General features: G+C 45.8%; 1 protein-coding gene and 1 pseudogene across 5 annotated transcripts in view; one reads left to right on the forward strand and one right to left on the reverse strand.

Annotated features, from left to right (window-relative positions):
- Positions 1-828: 828 nt before the first annotated feature.
- On the reverse strand, positions 829-6147 carry LOC115165951 (serine/threonine-protein kinase Sgk1-like; annotated as a pseudogene).
- Positions 6148-17364: 11217 nt separating this feature from the next.
- The window catches only part of ptpn3 (protein tyrosine phosphatase non-receptor type 3), a 32497-nt gene continuing 25736 nt past the window's right edge, over positions 17365-24125 (forward strand). The window contains exons 1-7 of one of the 5 annotated variants that reach the window (XM_029746520.1): positions 17365-18090; positions 20540-20831; positions 20934-21028; positions 21218-21343; positions 21907-21949; positions 23596-23677; positions 23993-24037. In XM_029746520.1, coding sequence (XP_029602380.1) covers positions 20960-21028; positions 21218-21343; positions 21907-21949; positions 23596-23677; positions 23993-24037 — 365 coding nt within the window. In that variant the 5' untranslated portion in view covers positions 17365-18090; positions 20540-20831; positions 20934-20959. Of the gene's footprint in view, positions 18091-20539; positions 21029-21217; positions 21344-21906; positions 21950-23595; positions 23678-23992; positions 24038-24125 lie in introns of all 5 variants that reach the window. The other 4 variants (XM_029746521.1, XM_029746522.1, XM_029746524.1 and 1 more) reach the window with 4 other exon arrangements.

Below are 24125 nucleotides of genomic sequence, written 5' to 3' on the forward strand. Positions count from 1 at the left end.
CTGTATGCCCCCTAAATGCATTTAAAACTGCATTTAAATTTTCGTCCTGAAAACCCAAAAATAATACCAGGTGCCCGAAAAACATTTAGTTTTTCTGAAGATTTTTTTTCAAACCGCCATAAATCACTAATGCTGGCCCCCACTGACTTGGGTCCATAGTAGGGTGCTCCCATAGCAGGCATGGAGGTCTGGATGCCCCCTGAATGCATTTAAAACCGTTTTGAAAATTTGGGCTTGGTAACCAAAATAATACCAGGACCACAGTTGGACTTAGTCTCTGGAGCGAAAGGACTTAGTCTCTGGGCACTTTGTCACATTTTCGACCAATTTCTGAAATTTTAAAATAATGATTACAAATATTTCCCGAGGGGCTAGAGGTCCCAAATTTTGGGTTAGGGTTAGGCGGAGGGGCCTAACCCTAAAAAAACCCCATCCAGATTGGAGTTGTACTTTTCGATTTATTAAAGTTTAAAGTTTATTTTGGTGTCCCGAAATTTGTCCCCTGACAGCGGAATACACTTGAAACAGTGTGAGTGACACAGTAAAGATCGGTAAGTCTACCTGTCCGGGGTTTACACACTCAGGCCCGGGTGGACCAGACATGTACCGGCTCGAAATCAGAAACCTGGTTTTTGACAACAAGAGTTCCATGTCCTAGAAACTCGGGGGCATTGGCAAACTACTCAGCCGGTATAGAAAATGAGAAACGGACACTTCTGAGGGTTGTGGGCCCCTCAGAACCATGGTACTTTTGACCATTTCCCTTCGGCGCCCGATTGGTGGTTACTACTCAGGCCGAATAGGGAGTGATATATGGACACTTCATACTCATACAACCTCAGCCGGAGGCATATAGGAGAACCCTGGGAAGGCTCCATTGGCCACGTCTCCCAACATGTCACTCAAACCGAGGGAGGCGGGGACTGGAAGAAGCGTGAACTCCGGGTCAAAACACCGGATATCACACGGACCAGACTGAAAGAGAGAGGGAGGGAACGAGTGATCAGACACATTCAGGGAGTCACAGATCCAAACTGACCCATAGCCCCTATAAAACACACACACACACACACACACACACACACACACACACACACACACACACACACACACACCAGGTTGGGAATGAATGGGGGAGGGACTTTCCTGGCTAGCAGGTCATCCCAGTTGATGGACAGGAAGAAGGTGTGGCCCTGCAGCTCAGCCTACAAACAAAGTGAGACAGCACGTCAATGTGTGTATGGGTGCGTGTGTGTATGTGGTCTTGCATGTATGTGTCAGCACTCTGTGCCAGGTGGGGTAATGGGGGGGTGCTTACAAGGTCATGTTCCCCCCCAAGGCGTTTGGTACAGTCTTTCTCCAGCAGGCCGTGCAGCAGAGACCGGGCAGACTGGAACACACTTCTATGGAGCTGCAGGGGGGCGTGAAGGATGTTCTCAAACATCTCGGCCTTACTGCGACTGTAGAACGGGGACTGAGGGAGAGAGAGAGAGAGAAAAGAAGAAAGAGGAGAGAGGGAGCCAGATAAGTGTGCAGTGGATGGAATATGCTAGTTGAAAAGTAGCTGAAAGAGAAGAGAAAGAGAAACACACTCACCAGTCCATGAAGCATCTCATAAAGTACATTCCCCAGCCCCCACCAGTCCACGGCTCCACTGTAGGCGTGGCCTAACAACACCTCTGGCGCCAGATACTCAGGGGTTCCACAGAACGTTTGCATAGTCCCACCCACAGACACGCCCTCTTTACACAGCCCGAAATCCGTCAGAACCACATGACCTCCACTGTCCAATAGGATGTTCTCTAGCTTCAGGTCTCTAAGGGGGGGTACCGAGTGTTAAATCACTGAGGAAAATGCGCTCTCTCTCATTTTGTGTGTGTGTGTGTGTGTGTGTGTGTGTGTGTGTGTGTGTGTGTGTGTGTGTGTGTGTGTGTGTGCACCTGTAGACTATGTTGAGGGAGCGGAGGTAGCCCAGGGCTGAGGCCATCTCTGCAGAGTAGAATGTTGCTCTGGGCTCCGGGAAGGCTCCCTCCCTCTGGAGATGGTAGAACAAGTCTCCTCCATTGATGTAGTCCAGTACGAAGAAGAGAGTGTGAGAGGTCTGGAAGGAGAAGTGGAGCCCCACCAGGAATGGATGCTGTAGTCCCTTCAGCAACACACTCCTCTCTACCATCACATGTCTCTGCTGGAAGGAGAGAGAGAGAGAGAGAGGGATAGATAAAGGATATAATTGAATGGAAATGAATGGAATGGAAATAGAAAGGAATGGAAATAGAATGGAATGGAAAACGAATGGAACGGAAATAGAATGGAACGGAAATAGAATGGAACGGAAATAGAATGGAACGGAAATAGAATGGAACGGAAATAGAATGGAACGGAAATAGAATGGAACGGAAATAGAATGGAACGGAAATAGAATGGAACGGAAATAGAATAGAAGGGAATGTCACGACTTCTGCCGAAGTCGATGCCTCTCCTTGTTCGGGCGGTGCTCGGCGGTCGACGTCACCGGTCTTCTAGCCATCATTGATCCATTTTTAATTTTCTATTGGTTTTGTCTTGTCTTCCTACATACCTGGTTCCAATCCCATTCATTATATGTTGTGTATTTAACCCTCTGTTTCCCCTCATGTCCTTGTCAGAGATTGTTTGTTTGTATGCTCGTGTATTATGGATTGGTGCGCGACGGGTTCTTGTACCCACTTTTATTTATTATGTACTTTGGTTTTGGAGTTTTGTTAAACGTTATTAAACTACTCCATTTATACCAAGTTCGATTCTCCTGCACCTGACCTCCCTGCCACCTACACACACAACATTACATGGAAATAGAATGCAATGGAAATACAATAGAATGGAAATAGAATGGAAATAGAATAGAATAATAGATACCTCTTTCTTCCTGTTTCTGTAGAACCTTGACAGCGTACATACTTCCACTCTGTCTGTGTCTCGCTAACACCACCTGCAACAAGATAAATACATCACCAACACAACAAACACACACCGGCCTACTCATAAACACACACACATGTAAAGGGACACACACAGTTGCTCCCACCTTCCCAAAGCTTCCTTTGCCGATGACGTTCAGGTTGTGGAAATCAGAAGGCTTCACCCTGGTAAACATGACAACAGAGCAGCATGAGTGTGAGGTCTGATGATTTCCATTGGCTATGGGCAACTCAAGGAAAAACTCCTGGCCATAACTTTGGGTACTCACCCAGTCTCCTCCTACAGCAAACTTGGCAGATGCTGATAGAGAGAAAAGGGATTGGGGGGGGGGTAGATTTGGGTCAGACAGAGATTATATAAATGGGTCATAGGTGTCCTGGCTGTTTGCCTATAAATACTCACTGATGTTCCCCCCCTCTCTCCTCTCTTTCCCTATCCTCCCTCTCTTCTCTCTCCTCTCTTTCCCTCTCCTCCCACTCTTCTCTCTCCTCTCTCAGGCTCTCCTGCAGCAGGATGGTCTGGGCGTCCAGGCTTCACAGAGACGACATGGACAGTGTTAGGCCTATGTTTGTCTCTGTGTTAATTATAACATAATACGTTATCTTAGATCATCAATATGGAGTACAATCATTACTACAACATGAAGTAAGTTGTGACTTACTGCTGAAAGATTTGGTGGTCGGACACCAGTTTGTGCAGGAAGTTGCTGAAGCCACCTTTCTTCCCTTCAAGCTGAGCTGAAACACAGGAGAGGGTTCTTATATAAGACTATGTCAGTATCAATATCAGTTGGCGCTCAAAGTGTTGATATAACTAAACTCACTATAAAGGAGCTGAAAATCGAATGAAAAACATTGAACGGAAATGAAGGTCAAAAAATCTCTAGTAACATGATGTAAGACATCAAGGGCGTCATTCATGCTATTCAATGACATTAACGATGTGTTATACACTATATATACAAAAGTGTGTGGACACTCCTTCAAATTAGTGGATTCGGCTATTTCAGCCACACCCGTAGCTGACAGGTATATAAAATCAAGCACACATCCATGCAATCTCCATAGACAAACATTGGCAGTAGAATGTCCTTACTGAAGAGCTCAGTGACTTTCAACATGGCACCGTCATAGGATGCCAACTTTCCAACAAGTCAGTTCGTCGAATGCCTGCCCTGCTAGAGCTGCCCCGGTCAACTGTAAGGGCTGTTATTGTGAAGTGGAAACGTCTAGGAGCAACAACGACTCAGCCGCGAAGTGGTAGGCCACACAAGCTCACAGAACGGGACCACCGAGTGCTGAAGCGCGTAGCACGTAAAAATGATATGTCCTCAATTGCAACACTCACTACCGATTTCCAAACTGCCTCTGGAAGCAAAGTCAGGACAAGAACTGTTCGTCAGAAGCTTCATGAAATGGGTTTCCATGGCCGAGTAGCCTCACACAAGCATAAGATCACCAGGTGCAATGCCAAGCATCAGCTGGAGTGGTGTAAAGCTCGCCGCCATTGGACTCTGGAGCCATGGAAACACATTCTCTGGAGTGATGAATCATGCTTCACCATCTGGCAGTGCAATGAACAAATCTGGGTTTGGCAGATGCCAGGAGAACACTACCTGCTCCAATGCATAGTGCCAACTGTAAAGTTTGGTGAAGGAGGAATAATGGTCTGGGGCTGTTTTTCATGGTTCGGGCTAGGCCCCTTAGTTCTAGCGAAGGGAAATCTTAACACTACAGCATACAATGACATTCTAGACGATTCTGTGCTTCCAACTTTGTGGAAACAGTTTGAGGAAAGCCCTATTCCTGTTTCAGCATGACAATGCCTCTGTGCACAAAGCAAGGTCCATACAGAAATGGTTTGTCGAGATCGGTGTGGAAGAACTTGACTGGCCTGCACAGAGCCCTGACCTCAACCCTATCGAACACCTTTGGGATGAATTAGAACGCTGACTGCGAGCCAGGCCTAATTGCCCAACATCAGTGCCCGACCTCACTAATGCTCTTGTGGCTGAATGGAAGCAAGTCCCAGCAGAAATGTTCCAACATCTAGTAGAAGGCCTTCCCAGAAGAGTAGAGGCTGTTATAGCAGCAAATGCAGGACCAACTCCATACTAATGTCCATGATTTTGGAATGAGATCTTCGAGGAGCAGGTGTCGACATACTTTTGGTAATGTAGTGTACCTGTTATTGACAATGCTTTATAACCCCATAATAACGCATTATAGCAGTTGGCTAGAAAAGGTGTTAGGCCACCGAGCATTCAAACACTAGAATATGAAAACACATAGTTGTAACTACATTAATAGAATTCCATAGAATGTCAAACTTACCAGTAAAAAATGACACAAGCCCTTTCATTTTGGCATAGGACATTCTGCGCCTTGGCTGCAAAACTCCCATCTGGATGAAATAATAATGTCCAGTAAAAGGAGCGAACAAACTGATATGTTCTTTAACTCTGGTGGCTGCGGTCTGGAGAGTTCAGCACCACTGACAGCACGCACTCGGCAGGCAGGCTATTTACAACAATCCCACACGCTCTCCCATCAAAAGACCTCTCTGACGTAGGCCTAATTGAGTCCAAGGCACCCCTGTAGGCTACACTATTGTGTGGGCATTGGGCTCAAGTCACTCATCCAGGAAATCCTGACAGGGGCTCCCGCGCGCCCCGGGTGTACTGTGGAATCAACACTCCTATCAATGGAAAACCTTCTAAAACTTTGTAAGAACTCTGCATGGACAGACACTGTGCTACTGCTTTGGGGAATGTGTGTGTGTGTGTGTGTGTGTGTGTGTGTGGTAGGTACTCTGGTTCCTCTAAAGGGTCCTATATCCTGATAAATGAACTCTACTGACAGAACACACAGAGGGGAGATCAATACTCACCACTAGTTTCCACTGACCATTCAGAAAGACAGAACAAATAGAACAAAAGAGACAAGGAGAGACAAATACACACAATGAGTCACAGCAGGGGCTGTAGGGTAAGAGTCAGACCATGCTGTTTTCCAAACTACCCCAGGAAGTTACAAAGGTCAAGGTCAGAGGTCATCTGCTTTGGTCCAGATACAGGTACACTCTGTTCAGAGTCACTACAGACTGTAGTCTATATAGACCTGTCTGAGGAGGAATGACTACTGTAGATTTACCACACTCAACGTTGACCTGATCTATGACCTCTGACATTTAACTTTCCTCTCATTGGCCATTTAGAAAACAGACGCTTGCACACACGCATGTGCGCACACACACACACGTCTGTATTCTGTGTGTGCCAAAGAGTGTATCAATATTACATAATATAATAAAACAAATCATGTAATTCATTACATACTGAGTATTTTCCCAAAAGGCTATATATCAATTTTAATAAATGTTGGCAAATTAGCTTTTATTGTTTAAAGAACTTATGAAAGATATTGGTGTTTTTTCACTATCTAATTATGGCATGGGCTTCTTAAATGACAGAGAAGTATTTGTTTGAAATCTATCACTTGATAGTTTTATTTCAGAGAGACAATGAATAATTGTTTTGCTAAATGCTATATATCCGCCTCACTCTCAGAGAAATAGGTTTTACACAGTCAAATGTAACAAATTCTAAATGTTTTATAAAGAACTGTACAAATGATACATTTGTGACATCAATATGAAATATATATATACAGTTGAAGTCGGAAGTTTACATACACTAAGGTTGGAGTCATTAAAACTCGTTTTTCAACCACTAACACAAATTTCTTGTTAACAAACTATAGGTTTGGCAAGTCGGTTAGGACATCTACTTTGTGCATGACAAGAAATGTATCCAACAATTGTTTACAGACAGATTATTTCACTAATAATTGACTGTATCACAATTCCAGTGGGTCAGAAGTTTACATACACTAAGTTGACTGTGCCTTTAAACAGCTTGGAAAATTCCTGAAAATTATGTCATGGCTTTAGAAGCTTCTGATAGGCTAATTTACATCATTTGAGTCAATTGGAGGTGTACCTGTGGATGTATTTCAAGGCCTACCTGTGGATGTATTTTAAGGCCTACCGCTCAGCAAGGAAGAAGCCACTGCTCCAAAAACGCCATAAAAAACGCCAGACTACGGTTTGCAACTGCATATCGGGACAAAGATTGTACTTTTTGGAGAAATGTCCTCTGGTCTGATGAAACAAAAATAGAACTGTTTGGCCATAATGACCATTGTTATGTTTGGAGGAAAAAGAGGGGGGCTTGCAAGCCGAAGAACACCATCCCAACAGTGAAGCACGGGGGTGGCAGTATCATGTTGTGGGGGTGCTTTGCTGCAGGAGGGACTGGTGCACTTCACTTGTCTGTAAACAATTGTTGGAAAAATGACTTGTGTCATGCACAAATTAGATGTCCTAACCGACTTGCCAAAACTATAGTTTGTTAACAAGTCATTTGTGTTAGTGGTTGAAAAACGAGTTTTAATGACTCCAACCTAAGTGTATGTAAACTTCCGACTTCAACTGTTTATATATATATGCTTTGAATCCATACAGTAATATGAGATCTGTATGTAAAACATTTACATTTGACATTTTAGTAATTTAGCATATGCTCTTGTACAGAGCGACTACAGGTAGTTCATTCATCTTAAGATAACTAGGTGAGACAACCACATATCACAGTCAAATATACAGGATACAAACATTCCATTCCAGATAAACAATGGATATACTGTATAGCGTTTTGCAAAAAAAAACACATTTTAATACATACCTACAATCTATGAATAAAAAAAACTGAGAACAGTAATATTTTACACACATATGAAAAACGTGAAAAATGTATGGAATTTTGGAAATAAACTCTTCATATGTAGCCAGAGAGCTTTCTGAATCAGACACCGTCTAGACTCTAGTCAATAGGTTCACACTGTCCTAATGAGAAAGTGCATACATGTTGCCCTAACGAGACAGACAAATGGGAACACGCACTGCTCCCACGATGACAACACCAACAACACACTCTGCCCATCACACAGAGGAAGACCATCAGAAAGAGAGGGACAGAGAGAGGGGTGGGGGAGACCAAAACAAAAGAAAATGGGTTAACATTGCCAAAGCAAGTGAAGGAGATAATAAACAGAAGTGAAATAAACAATAAAAATTAACAGTAAACATTACACTCACAAAAGTTCCAAATGAATAAAGACATTTCAAAGACATTTATCTCTCTCTCTCTTTCTCTCTCGACCATTCTCTTTCTTTCTCTCTCTCTCTCTAATTCTCTCCTCCCTTCTATCTCTCTACCACTCTCTTTCTCTCTTTCTATTTCGCTCTCTCTTTCTCTGTCTCTCTCCTTCTTTGTTTCTCTCTCCCCCCTCTCTCTTTCTCTCTCTCTCTCTGTCACTAGTCTCTATATTTGGGGCAGTGGAGTTCAGGGGACAGTCAGTGCTGTTGTGTCTTGGTTACTGCAGCAGTAAGATGACACTCAGAGAGAGAGGCAGAGGAAGTTACCCCATCCTATCACTCCCCTGACAGAGAGATGGTTGGGGGGGTCACCCCATTAAGAGTCAGAGGAACCAGTCTTTTCTGGTTATAACTCATCATCCCACATCTTACTCTATATAACCTCTGACCTTGGTAACCTACTGGCACAGCAACTGGTGACACTACACATTGTAACACGTCCGTAACCCTCCAACATCTCACAGAGAAGAAGCACTCTCTTTTGACGACACCACAACGGCCACTCTCTGGATTGGGCAAAAGGGACACACCTAACCATTGGTTAGTGGAAGAGAATCGGGGTTGTTAGTACTGGGCTGGGACACAAGCCTGCTGCATACACTGTAGCTCTCAATCGCTGAATTTCAGAAAATCCCTTTATGCTTACATCCATGCAATGCTGTCCATGGAGGGGAGTGAGCAGGTGTCCATGAGGGGGTGTCAGCAAATGTCCATGAGGGGGAGTGAGCAGGTGTCCATGAGGGGGAGTGAGCAAGTTTCCCTGAGGGGGAGTAATCAAGTGTCCATGAGGGGGCGGGAGCAAATGTCCATGAGGGGCAGTGAGCAGGTGTCCATGAGGGGGAGTGAGCAGGTGTCCATGAGGGGGAGTGAGCAGGTGTCCACGAGGGGGAGTGAGCAGGTGTCCATGAGGGGGAGTGAGCAGGTGTCCATGAGGGGGAGTGAGCAGGTGTCCATGACGGGACGTGAGCAAGTGTCCATGAGGGGGAGTGGATTATCGGACCACCATTTTATTGCGTTTACAATTGCAACAAATAATCTGCTCAGACCCCAACCAAGGAAGATTAAAAGTCGTGCTATAAATTCTCAGACAACCCAAAGATTCCTTGATGCCCTTCCAGACTCCCTCTGCCTACCCAAGGACGTCAGAGGACAAGAATCAGTTAACCACCTAACCGAGGAACTCAATTCAACCTTGCGCAATACCCTAGATGCAGTTGCACCCCTAAAAATTAAAAACATCTGTCATAAGAAACTAGCTCCCTGGTATACAGAAAATACACGAGCTCTGAAGCAAGCTTCCAGAAAATTGGAACGGAAATGGCGCCACACTAAACTGGAAGTCTTCCGACTAGCTTGGAAAGACAGTACCGTGCAGTATCGAAGAGCCCTCACTGCTGCACGATCATCCTATTTTTCCAACTTAATTGAGGAAAATAAGAACAATCCGAAATTTCTTTTTGACACTGTCGCAAAGCTAACTAAAAAGCAGCATTCGCAAATGGAGGATGGCTTTCACTTCAGCAGTAATAAATTTATGAACTTTTTTGAGGAAAAGATCATGATCATTAGAAAGCAAATTACGGACTCCTCTTTAAATCTGGGTATTCCTCCAGGGCTTCATTGTCCAGAGTCTGCACAACTCTGCCAGGACCTTGGCTCAAGGGAGATACTAAAGTGTTTTAGTACTATATCTCTTGACACAATGATGAAAATAATCATGGCCTCCAAACCCTCAAGCTGCATACTGGACCCTATTCCAACTAAACTACTGAAAGAGCTGCTTCCTGTGCTTGGCCCTCCTATGTTGAACATAATAAACGGCTCTCTATCCACCGGATGTGTACCAAGCTCACTAAAAGTGGCAGTAATAAAGCCTCTCTTGAAAAAGCCGAATCTTGACCCAGAAATTATAAAAAACTATCGGCCTATATCGAATCTTCCATTCCTCTCAAAAATTTTAGAAAAAGTTGTTGCGCAGCAACTCACTGCCTTCCTGAAGACAAACAATGTATACGAAACGCTTCAGTCTGGTTTTAGACCCCATCATAGCACTGAGACTGCACTTGTGAAGGTGGTAAATGACCTTTTAATGACGTCAGACCGAGGCTCTGCATCTGTCCTCATGCTCCTAGATCTTAGTGCCGCTTTTGATACCATCGATCACCACATTCTTTTGGAGAGATTGGAAACCCAAATTGGTCTACATGGACAAGTTCTGGCCTGGTTTAGATCTTATCTGTCGGAAAGATATCAGTTTGTCTCTGTGAATGGTTCGTCCTCTGACAAATCAATTGTAAATTTCGGTGTTCCTCAAGGTTCCGTTCTAGGACCACTATTGTTTTCACTATATATTTTACCTCTTGGGGATGTCATTCGAAAACATAATGTTAAATTTCACTGCTATGCGGACGACACACAGCTGTACATTTCAATGAAACATGGTGAAGCCCCAAAATTGCTCTCGCTAGAAGCCTGTGTTTCAGACATAAGGAAGTGGATGGCTGCAAATTTTCTACTTTTAAACTCGGACAAAACAGAGATGCTTGTCCTAGGTCCCAAGAAACAAAGAGATCTTCTGTTGAATCTGACAATTAATCTGGATGGTTGTACAGTCGTCTCAAATAAAACTGTGAAGAACCTCGGCGTTACTCTGGACCCTGATCTCTCTTTTGAAGAACATATCAAGACTGCTTCAAGGACAGCTTTTTTCCATCTACGTAACATTGCAAAAATCAGAAACTTTCTGTCCAAAAATGACGCAGAAAAATTAATCCATGCTTTTGTTACTTCTAGGCTCGACTACTGCAATGCTCTACTTTCCGGCTACCCGGATAAAGCACTAAACAAACTTCAGTTAGTGCTAAATACGGCTGCTAGAATCCTGACTAGAACCAAAAAATTTGATCATATTACTCCAGTGCTAGCTTCCCTACACTGGCTTCCTGTTAAGGCAAGGGCTGATTTCAAGGTTTTACTGCTAACCTACAAAGCATTACATGGGCTTGCTCCTACCTATCTTTCCGATTTGGTCCTGCCGTACATACCTACACGTACGCTACGGTCACAAGACGCAGGCCTCCTAATTGTCCCTAGAATTTCTAAGCAAACGGCTGGAGGTAGGGCTTTCTCCTATAGAGCTCCATTTTTATGGAATGGTCTGCCTACCCATGTGAGAGACGCAGACTCAGTCTCAACCTTTAAGTCTTTACTGAAGACTTATCTCTTCAGTAGGTCCTATGATTAAGTATAGTCTGGCCCAGGAGAGTGAAGGTGAACGGAAAGGCTGGAGCAACGAACCGCCCTTGCTGTCTCTGCCTTGTCGGTTCCCCTCTTCCCACTGGGATTCTCTGCCTCTAACCCTTTTACAGGGGCTGAGTCACTGACTTACTGGTGTTCTTCCATGCCGTCCATGGGAGGGGTGCGTCACTTGAGTAGGTTGAGCCACTGACGTGGTCTTCCTGTCTGGGTTGGCGCCCCCCCCTTGGGTTGTGCCGTGGCGGACATCTTTGTGGGCTATACTCGGCCTTGTCTTCGGACGGTAAGTTGGTGGTTGTAGATATCCCTCTAGTGGTGTGGGGGGCTGTGCTTTGGCAAAGTGGGTGGGGTTATATCCTGCCTGTTTGGCCCTGTCCGGGGGTATCATCGGATGGGGCCACAGTGTCTTCTGATCCCTCCTGTCTCAGCCTCCAGTATTTATGCTGCAGTAGTTTATGTGTCGGGGGGCTAGGGTCAGTCTGTTACATCTGGAGTATTCTCTTGTCTTATCCGGTGTCCTGTGTGAATGTAAATATGCTCTCTCTAATTCTCTCTTTCTTTCTTTCTTTCTTTCTCTCGGAGGACCTGAGCCCTAGGACTACCTGGCATGATGACTCCTTGCTGTCCCCAGTCCACCTGGCCATGCTGCTGCTCCAGTTTCAACTGTTCTGCCTGCGGCTACGGAACCCTGACCTGTTCACCGGACGTGCTTGTTGCACCCTCGACAATTACTATGATTATTATTATTTGACCATGCTGGTCATTTACGAACATTTTAACATCTTGACTATGTTCTGTTATAATATCCACCCGGCACAGCCAGAAGAGGACTGGCCACCCCTCATAGCCTGGTTCCTCTCTAGGTTTCTTCCTAGGTTTTTGGCCTTTCTCAGGAGTTTTTCCTAGGGAGTTTTTCCCAGCCACCGTGCTTCTTTCACATGCATTGCTTGCTGTTTGGGGTTTTAGGCTGGGTTTCTGTACAGCACTTTGAGATTTCAGCTGATGTACGAAGGGCTATATAAATAAATTTGATTTGATTTGATTTGATGAGGGGATGTGAGCAAGTGTCCATGAGGGGGTTGTGAGCAAGTGTCCAAGGGGGGTTGTGAGCAAGTGTCCATGGGGGGAGTGAGCAAGTGTCCATGAGGGGGAGTGAGCAAGTGTCCATGGGGGGGAGTGAGCAAGTGTCCATGAGGGGGAGTGAGCAAGTGTCCATGAGTGGGTGTGAGCAAGTGTCCATGGGGTGGTGTGAGCAAGTGTCCATGGGGGGGAGTGAGCAAGTGTCCAAGGGGGGTTGTGAGCAAGTGTCCATGGGAGGAGTGAGCAAGTGTCCATGAGGGGGAGTGAGCAAGTGTCCATGGGGGGGAGTGAGCAAGTGTCCATGGGGGGGAATGAGCAAGTGTCCATGAGGGGGAGTGAGCACGTGTCCATGTGTGGGTGTGAGCAAGTGTCCATGGGGCGGTGTGAGCAAGTGTCCATGGGGGGGAGTGAGCAAGTGTCCATGGGGGGAGTGAGCAACTGCACATTCTCTGAAGAATGGTATGGGATAAGAAGCCAGCCCTTTCCTACTCTTGGGCAAAGTACAGGGTGGGCAACAAAAATTGTGATTATTTTGGATTTTAAAAAACACTCCAGGCCACTCTTGAATGTCTAAAACAAGATAGAAAGTATGTTGAAATTATAATGGAATTACACAATATATTTATATAAATTATAATGGACCTACACTATATATTTATATAAATTATAATGGACCTACAGTATATATTTATATAAATTATAATGGACCTACAGTATAGATTTATATAAATTATAATGGACCTACACTATATATTTATATAAATTATAATGGACCTACACTATATATTTATATAAATTATAATGGACCTACACTATATATTTATATAAATTATAATGGACCTACACTATATATTTATATAAATTATAATGGACCTATACTATATATTTATATAAATTATAATGGACCTACACTATATATTTATATAAATTATAATGGACCTACACTATATATTTATATAAATTATAATGGACCTATACTATATATTTATATAAATTATAATGGACCTACACTATATATTTATATAAATTATAATGGACCTATACTATATATTTATATAAATTATAATGGACCTACACTATATATTTATATAAATTATAATGGACCTACAGTATATATTTATATCAATTACAATGGACCTACACTATATATTTATATAAATTACAATGGACCTACACTATATATTTATATAAATTACAATGGATCTACAGTATATATTTATATAAATTATAATGGACCTACACTATATATTTATATAAATTATAATGGACCTACACTATATATTTATATAAAGTATAATGGACCTACTGTCACGCCCTGACCAGGTGAACTCTTCTATTTTGGTCAGGGTGTGGCATTTCTATAGTTTATTTTCTATGGTTTTGGTATAGCCTTGCTTTGGGGCGTAATTCTATATTGGGTTCTGTTGATTCCCAATCAGAGACAGCTGTCGCTAGTTGCCTCTGATTGGGGAATCATATTTAAGTTCCTTTCCCCCCCCCCCCCCACGATGTTTGTGGGTTGTTGTCTCTTTGTTTTGAGCACGTAACGTATCGACAGTTTTCTTTATTTTGTGTACATGTTTAATTCCAGTGTGTTCAATAAACATGTGTTCGCTCCCGCTGCGTTTTGGTCCGCTTCCTCGTCACCAGGCGACGATCGTTACAGAACAACCCACCAAACCAGGACCAAGCAGCGGGAGGAAAAGGAGCGCGAGAGATGGGCTCGCGAGGGGAAGGAGTTCTGGACCTGGGAAAAGATCATGTCGGGGAGAGGACCCTGGCGGACGGATTCCCAGGTCGAGGAGGAAAAGCCAGCCGGTAGACGGAGTCGCAGGCGGCGGTCGAGGAGGCCCGGAAAACAGCCCCAAGAAAATTGGGGGGGGGGGCTAATGGGGTAGTCCGGAAGGGCAGAGGAAGAGCCCAGACCACTGCTCTCGTGGGGAATGACGGCGGAGGAAGAGAAGGAGATGAGGCGTTTGATTGAGGACCTGCAGAGGGAAGATCTGGAGGAGGAGCCATGGTATGCGGAGTTGCGCGCTGTGTCGCCAGTGCGCCCGCACAGCCCGGTGCGTCCGGTGGACATGCCCAGCACATGCCGTGCTAGGATGGGCATCCAGCCAGGACGAGTGGCTAAACCGGCTCCACGCTTCAGGTCACCAGTGCGTGTTCACAGTCCTGTCTGGCCCGTTCCTGTTCCCCGCACCAAGCCCACGGTGCGTGTCCCCAGTCCTGTCCGGCCCGTCCCTGCTCCCCGCACCAAGCCATGGGAAGCGGAGTTGCGCGCTGTCGCCAGTGCGCCCGCACAGCCCGGTGCATCCGGTGGACATGCCCAGCACATGCCGTGCTAGGATGGGCATCCAGCTAGGACGAGTGGCTAAACCAGCTCCACGCTTCAGGTCACCAGTACGTGTTCACAGTCCGGCCCGGCCCGTCCCTGCTCCCCGCACCAGGTTAGTGGTGCGTGTCCCCAGTCCAGTCCGGCCCGTCCCTGCTCCCCGCACCAGGTTAGTGGTGCGTGTCCCCAGTCCGGCCCGGCCCTGCTCCCCGCACCAGGTTAGTGGTGCGTGTCCCCAGTCCAGTCCGGCCCGTCCCTGCTCCCCGCACCAGGTTAGTGGTGCGTGTCCCCAGTCCTGTCCGGCCCATTCCTGCTCCCCGCACCAAGCCAGTGGTGCGTGTCCCCAGTCCAGTCCGGCCCGTCCCTGCTCCCCGCACCAAGACAGTGGTGCGTGTCCCCAGTCCAGTCCGGCCCGTCCCTGCTCCCCGCACCAGGTTAGTGGTGCGTGTCCCCAGTCCTGTCCGGCCCATTCCTGCTCCCCGCACCAGGTTAGTGGTGCGTGTCCCCAGCCCAGTCCAGTCCGGCCCGTCCCTGCTCCCCGCACCAAGCCAGTGGTGCGTGTCCCCAGTCCAGTCCGGCCCGTCCCTGCTCCCCGCACCAGGTTGGTGGTGCGTGTCCCCAGGCCAGTCCGGCCCGTCCCTGCTCCCCGCACCAGGTTGGTGGTGCGTGTCCCCGGTCCTGTCCGGCCCGTCCCTGTTCCCCGCACCAGGCCCACGGCGCGTGTCCACAGTCCGGCACGGCCTGTGTCCGGTCCACCGGTGACCAGTCCTGTTCCGGTCGGCGGCTCCGCTCCGGAGCCTGAGCATGCCGCTCCACCGTGGTCCAGTCCGGGCCAGAGGGGTAGGGCTAGGGTGGAGGCAGGGGGAGAAACACGCCCGGGGCCAGAGCCTCCACCGAGGGTGAGGCGCCCACCCGGGTCCCCCCCCCTAATAGACTTTAGGTTGGTGCGCCGGGAGTACGCACCGTTGGAGGGGGGGTACTGTCACGCCCTGACCAGGTGAACTCTTCTATTTTGGTCAGGGTGTGGCATTTCTATAGTTTATTTTCTATGGTTTTGGTATAGCCTTGCTTTGGGGCGTAATTCTATGTTGGGTTCTGTTGATTCCCAATCAGAGACAGCTGTCGCTAGTTGCCTCTGATTGGGGAATCATATTTAAGTTCCTTTTTCCCCCCACGATGTTTGTGGGTTGTTGTCTCTTTGTTTTGAGCACGTAACGTATCGACAATTTTCTTGATTTTGTGTACATGTTTAATTCCAGTGTGTTCAATAAACATGTGTTCGCTCCCAGCTGCGTTTTGGTCCGCTTCCTCGTCACCAGGCGACGATCGTTACACCTACACTATATATTTATATAAATTATAATGGACCTACACTATATATTTATATAAAGTATAATGGACCTACAGTATATATTTATATAAAGTATAATGGACCTACAGTATATATTTATATAAATTATAGTGGACCTACACTATATATTTATATAAATTATAATGGACCTACACTATATATTTATATAAATTATAATGGACCTACACTATATATTTATATAAATTACAATGGACCTACACTATATATTTCTATAAATTACAATGGACCTACACTATATATTTATATAAATTACAATGGATCTACACTATATATTTATATAAATTACAATGGACTTACACTATATATTTATATAAAGTATAATGGACCTACACTATATATTTATATAAATTATAATGGACCTACAGTATAGATTTATATAAATTATAATGGACCTACACTATAGATTTATATAAATTACAATGGACCTACACTATATATTTATGTAAAGTATAATGGACCTACACTATATATTTATATAAAGTATAATGGACCTACACTATATATTTATATAAATTATAATGGACCTACAGTATATATAAATTATAATGGACCTACACTATATTATATAAATTATAATGGACCTACAGTATAGATTTATATAAATTATAATGGACCTACAGTATATATTTATATAAATTTTAATGAACCTACAGTATATATTTATATAAATTATAATGGACCTACAGTATAGATGTTCAAATAACCCCCTTTTCTGGCCTGCAAATTGATTTTGACAAACAAATCAGTTCCCCCAACAATCTGTGCGGCCCTCGAACTAAAAAGTTTGCCCACCCCTGTCCTAGCTGGGCCGAGTGTCTGCGGATTGTTGCTCCTCCCTTGTACTTGATTGATCAATTAACGCCATTGATTAGTTAGGATCTCCCCTCACCTGGTTGTCTACAAATTAATTCGACACGAATTGAAAGAAAATAACAAACACCCGCTTCAGCAGTACCTCGTCTTCCCTGTAGATGGCAGCAGGACCCCAGAGAGGTTCTATGGGATTAAATAACAGGCTGCATCTCAGGCTGTTTGACATAGGATTACAACATATTCTGTTAGGACAGAGACCGGTACATTGATAGTAATATGATTGTCTCGATCGGATAGAAAGTCACATTTTAATTGGGGATGTAATCAGACAGGTTTCATTTTCTTCATCTACCCGGGAATGGAAAAACTGGAAATATCTGACTTTATGGATGAGTACAGATGAACGAGGAGATGAGACAATGAGATGGAGTCATTAGACTACTGAGATAAAGGAGAGGGGACAAGGAGATGACGCTGCTTTAGGAGAGGAAGCGAGCCCCTGACTGGACCATGGATGAGCCTCCTCACGACAGGACATGTGGAAGCTATGCTGAGGCACCATTCCTTTTCTCCTATGAATAAGTAACCTAGGCTACTTCAAGGAAGGAAGGAAAGAATGATGCGATCCCAAAGTAGTCCCAATGAACAAAACCTGAGGGACTCCACTCTTTTGCGGACCAGCCAAGAACCTCGACCGAGTTTCACTTTCACATCTCTGGAAGTTGAGCTTTTTTTCAAAGTATATTCCACCCCTTGTTCTGGTGAATCAGTGTCATTCTACAGTTCTGCGGGGCTGCGTGAACAGATTACATGATATCTTCTTCCTCTGATGAAAGAATATGATCTGCTGTAGCCTACAGCGGGGGTGGTTGAGGACCAGAACACGCATCCACCAAGGCGGGAGCGCGCATTGTGAAGAGGCGGGGCCGCCGGAATATCTCTTTCCGGACATTTACCGATGTTTACCTCCACCTGCCCGCGCGACGCACCCAGTTCCAAGGTTTTTAACAGCGATAGTATCAACGGACATGACAAAGTTTCCAAATCCAGGACTACCGAGGTATTTTAACTGATCTTCTCAAGCTAGATTGTCTGTGTTCTCATAACAATCCTCCAGGAACAACTTGATATCCGAAGTGAAGTAACGTTAAAGTTGCTGAATGGCATGTTGAGCGTAGCAGCAGAATAACCTATAACATTAGGCTACGTTTATGTTGGTCGTTCATAGAGACTACTTAGTTTAAAGTCCACGTCGAGGCTGTATGTTTCAAATAACCTACCATGTAGTATATCGGACGTTATCTTATTCTCCGTGTTAATCATTGCGATACACTAGTTTAATCGATAACCGAGATAACGTTGCTCATCTGAAAACAAGTTCGCCAATGCAACCAGGAGCAAATCTCAGGCCTAGCTGACACACTTTAAATAGGCAATGTTGTATACCAATACTGCCCACTCAAGTCTAGACTTGGCAAACAACTCTGTCCTAAAATAGTTTAGGCAGCTCAATTGTAACTGGTGTGAATGTCATTATCATTATGGAAAATCAGGCGTGAGAGAGCGCTCTACTCACTGTAATGTATTCAGAGTGAGTCCAAACATTAACGTGTGTGAGTGAGAGAGAGAGAGAGAGAGAGAGAGAGAGAGAGAGAGAGAGAGAGACCTACAAAGACCTACAAAAAGACCTGGCCCACTCCCCTTAGCCTACATGAACAAGCACACACACAGGGCTGTTATTAAAAGCGTGGGTTGATGCCCAGTAGAACTGTTGTGTAAACAACACTGCAGCTCGTGTGTGTGCATGTAGATCTGAGATCAGTTCCTAGGCCTGTGGATGGACTAGCTTGTCTCTGACAATATTTAACATTCTTATCATTCAGCAGTCTGCACAGGGCGGAGGAGAGAACAGGGAAAAAAGGACATGTTCAGACTCTGGACAGATAATAATGTATTACCAACATGCACACTGCATTAGTCATTGTAGGATGATACTGCTTCACAGACACACTGCATTACTCATTATAGAATGATACTGCTTCACAGACACACTGCATTACTCATTATAGAATGATACTGCTTCACAGACACACTGCATTACTCATTATAGCATGATACTGCTTCACAGACACACTGCATTACTCATTGTAGCATGATACTGCTTCACAGACACACTGCATTACTCAGTGTAGCATGATACTGCTTCACAGACACACTGCATTACTCAGTGTAGCATGATACTGCTTCACAGACACACTGCATTACTCAGTGTAGCATGATACTGCTTCACAGACACACTGCATTACTCAGTGTAGCATGATACTGCTTCACAGACACACTGCATTACTCAGTGTAGCATGATACTGCTTCACAGACACACTGCATTACTCAGTGTAGCATGATACTGCTTCACAGACACACTGCATTACTCATTATAGCATGATACTGCTTCACAGACACACTGCATTACTCAGTGTAGGATGATACTGCTTCAGATACACACTGCATTACTCAGTGTAGATGATACTGCTTCACAGACACACTGCATTACTCAGTGTAGCATGATACTGCTTCACAGACACACTGCATTACTCAGTGTAGCATGATACTGTTTCACAGACACACTGCATTACTCAGTGTAGCATGATACTGCTTCACAGACACACTGCATTACTCAGTGTAGCATGATACTGCTTCACAGACACACTGCATTACTCAGTGTAGCATGATACTGCTTCACAGACACACTGCATTACTCAGTGTAGGATGATACTGCTTCAGATACACACTGCATTACTCAGTGTAGATGATACTGCTTCACAGACACACTGCATTACTCAGTGTAGCATGATACTGTTTCACAGACACACTGCATTACTCAGTGTAGCATGATACTGTTTCACAGACACACTGCATTACTCAGTGTAGCATGATACTGTTTCACAGACACACTGCATTACTCAGTGTAGCATGATACTGCTTCACAGACACACTGCATTACTCAGTGTAGCATGATACTGCTTCACAGACACACTGCATTACTCAGTGTAGCATGATACTGCTTCACAGACACTGCATTACTCATTATAGCATGATACTGCTTCACAGACACACTGCATTACTCAGTGTAGCATGATACTGCTTCACAGACACACTGCATTACTCAGTGTAGCATGATACTGCTTCACAGACACACTGCATTACTCAGTGTAGCATGATACTGCTTCACAGACACACTGCATTACTCAGTGTAGCATGATACTGCTTCACAGACACACTGCATTACTCAGTGTAGCATGATACTGCTTCACAGACACACTGCATTACTCAGTGTAGCATGATACTGCTTCACAGACACACTGCATTACTCAGTGTGTGAAGTAGAAAAGGGGCTGTTCACTGCAGATGATGTCATCCTTAGGGAGTGGCTAAACTACATGAGCAGATATCATCCCAGTTTCCAGAGTCTGGAGGTGTTTCATTAAGATGTGTGTTTTATCTCTCCCCAGGTTGTGGAGAGATGGACTGAGGGTTGTGTGTGTGTGTGTGTGTGTGTGTGTGTGTGTGTGTGTGAGTGAGTGAGTGACGCGTAATTCAGAGTGCAAAGACACAGAGAGACGTGACAGTCCCGCGTCCCATTGTGACATAGCTACGCAGCTCTGAGACCACTGTCCGCGGAGGGAACACACAGCCATAACGGTACCTCCCCAACATTCCTAACCAACGCGGCTCAGCATACGCGTCCCTCTATTGATTTGAATGTGTTGACAGTTGGAGAAATATCTCGAGCCGCATTGAGAAGTATGAAAGCCAATGGTCCAATATTCTAGAATACTGCTGTGCGTGCACATTTTGGACTCTGATAGATGTGTGTGTGTGTGTGTGTGTGTGTGTGTGTGTAAGAGGTTGAGTAACCCGCGGTAACAGACATGCCCAAACCTGATCTACTGTGTTTGGTTCAACTACTGGACAACACTATCCAGACCTTTACAGTCAACGTGAGTACACACAGTCAACACACAACCTTGACATGGAGAACACACTCACTAGAAAAGCTTTACCAAAACACACTGTACTGCAATATCACACACACACACACACACACACACACACACACACACACACACACACACAAACATACCGGGAGTCAGTCAGTGTGTGTGTAAGGTGTGTTTTGCGTCTCTCAGAAGCAGGATGCAGGTGAGGTTTTGCTGGAGCAGGTGTGTAACCAGCTGGGTCTGCTGGAGAGACACTTCTTCAGTCTGCAGCTACGAGACTCCAACACCACCATCGTCACTCAAACACACTCTCCTGTGAGTAGCTACACTAACACAGCTCAAACACACTCTCCTGTGAGTAGCTACACTAACACAGCTCAAACACACTCTCCTGTGAGTAGCTACACTAACACAGCTCAAACACACTCTCCTGTGAGTAGCTACACTAACACAGCTCAAACACACACTCCTGTGAGTAGCTACACTAACACAGCTCAAACACACTCTCCTGTGAGTAGCTACACTAACACAGCTCAAACACACTCTCCTGTGAGTAGCTACACTAACACAGCTCAAACACACTCTCCTGTGAGTAGCTACACTAACACAGCTCAAACACACTCTCCTGTGAGTAGCTACACTAACACAGCTCAAACACACACTCCTGTGAGTAGCTACACTAACACAGCTCAAACACACTCTCCTGTGAGTAGCTACACTAACACAGCTCAAACACACTCTCCTGTGAGTAGCTACACTAACACAGCTCAAACACACTCTCCTGTGAGTAGCTACACATACTTAGTGAATACTCTAAAACTCACACAACAGATGGTGAATGTAGCATCATGTCTTGATTAACATAGTTTGTCTTGCAGAGGTGGCTGGAGGCCAACAAACCACTGAAGAAGCAGCTGAAAGGTAAGAAACACTAAATGAGACCTTGGCCTGAGCCCAGTGACACCCTACTGTTTAGCCTGAGCCCGGTGACGCCCTACTGTTTAGCCTGAGCCCGGTGACGCCCTACTGTTTAGCCTGAGCCCGGTGACGCCCTACTGTTTAGCCTGAGCCCGGTGACGCCCTACTGTTTAGCCTGAGCCCAGTGACACCCTACTGTTTAGCCCAGTGACGCCCTACTGTTTAGCCTGAGCCCAGTGACGCCCTACTGTTTAGCCTGAGCCCAGTGACACCCTACTGTTTAGCCCAGTGACGCCCTACTGTTTAGCCCAGTGACGCCCTACTGTTTAGCCTGAGCCCGGTGACACCCTACTGTTTAGCCTGAGCCCGGTGACGCCCTACTGTTTAGCCTGAGCCCGGTGACGCCCTACTGTTTAGCCTGAGCCCCGTGACGCCCTACTGTTTAGCCTGAGCCCAGTGACGCCCTACTGTTTAGTCCAGTGACGCCCTACTGTTTAGCATGAGCCCAGTGACGCCCTACTGTTTAGCATGAGCCCAGTGACGCCCTACTGTTTAGCCTGAGCCCGGTGACGCCCTACTGTTTAGCATGAGCCCAGTGACGCCCTACTGTTTAGCCTGAGCCCAGTGACGCCCTACTGTTTAGCCTGAGCCCAGTGACGCCCTACTGTTTAGCCTGAGCCCGGTGACGCCCTACTGTTTAGCCTGAGCCCGGTGACGCCCTACTGTTTAGCCTGAGCCCAGTGACGCCCTACTGTTTAGCCCAGTGACGCCCTACTGTTTAGCCTGAGCCCAGTGACGCCCTACTGTTTAGCCCAGTGACGCCCTACTGTTTAGCCTGAGCCCAGTGACGCCCTACTGTTTAGCCTGAGCCCAGTGACGCCCTACTGTTTAGCCTGAGCCCCGTGACGCCCTACTGTTTAGCCTGAGCCCAGTGACGCCCTACTGTTTAGCCCAGTGACGCCCTACTGTTTAGCCCAGTGACGCCCTACTGTTTAGCCCAGTGACGCCCTACTGTTTAGCCCAGTGACGCCCTACTGTTTAGCCCAGTGACGCCCTACTGTTTAGCCCAGTGACGCCCTACTGTTTAGCCCAGTGACGCCCTACTGTTTAGCCCAGTGACGCCCTACTGTTTAGCCCAGTGAGCATTTTGATAAATATAAGATTGAATTCTGTGGAAGGGGTGAGGAGACTGTCGGGGTCATATTAAGGTCAGGGGTGACGGATTATTAAGGTCAGGGGTGACGGATTATTAAGGTCAGGGGTGACGGATTATTAAGGTCAGGGGTGACGGATTATTAAGGTCAGGGGTGACGGATTATTAAGGTCAGGGGTGACGGATTATTAAGGTCAGGGGTGACGGATTATTAAGGCCAGGGGTGACGGATTATTAAGGCCGGGGGTGACGGATTATTAAGGTCGGGGGTGACGGATTATTAAGGCCGGGGGTGACGGATTATTAAGGCCAGGGGTGACGGATTATTAAGGCCAGGGGTGACGGATTATTAAGGCCAGGGGTGACGGATTATTAAGGTCAGGGGTGACGGTTTTTACGGTCATGGGTGACGGATTATTAAGGTCAGGGGTGACGGTCGGGTTAAGGTCAGAGGTGAGGTCATTGGGCTGTGTCTAACAGAGTCTCTGTCCTACAGGAGTTGTCTCTCCATTCTACCTGACCCTCCGAGTCCGATTCTTCATCTCAGACCCCAACTCTCTACAGCATGACCAGACTAGGTATGGACATGAGGAGAGATCATGGTCTCGGGATGAGGTAGCCCTGCCTGCCACTTCAAACTCACTGGAACCTTTGGCCCAATAGGGAATTTCCTCTTGGTCTAATGGTCAAGAGGTTGGGTTCTCCTATTGGAGACCTGGTTTCAGAGCCCCTGTGTGTGTGTGTGTGTGTCTGTGTGTGTGTACCTGTAGACTATGTAGAGTGTGTGTGTGTGTACCTGTAGACTATTTAGAGGGTGTGTGTGTGACATTAGCTTGTACTGTACATGTGTGATTCAGATAATAAGTCTCCTCTACTGTCCTGTGTGTCTTCAGACATATGTACTTCCTCCAGATCAGAAGTGACATCAGAGAGGGCAGGTCAGACACATTACGAGCTCCCACCTTCACATGCATTCCCTCTTACTCCACCTAGTGGTGTAAACAATGTGACATTACATTGAGAAAG

This window comes from Salmo trutta, chromosome 3 (genome assembly GCF_901001165.1).
Source record: "Salmo trutta chromosome 3, fSalTru1.1, whole genome shotgun sequence".
Taxonomy (NCBI): domain Eukaryota; kingdom Metazoa; phylum Chordata; class Actinopteri; order Salmoniformes; family Salmonidae; genus Salmo; species Salmo trutta.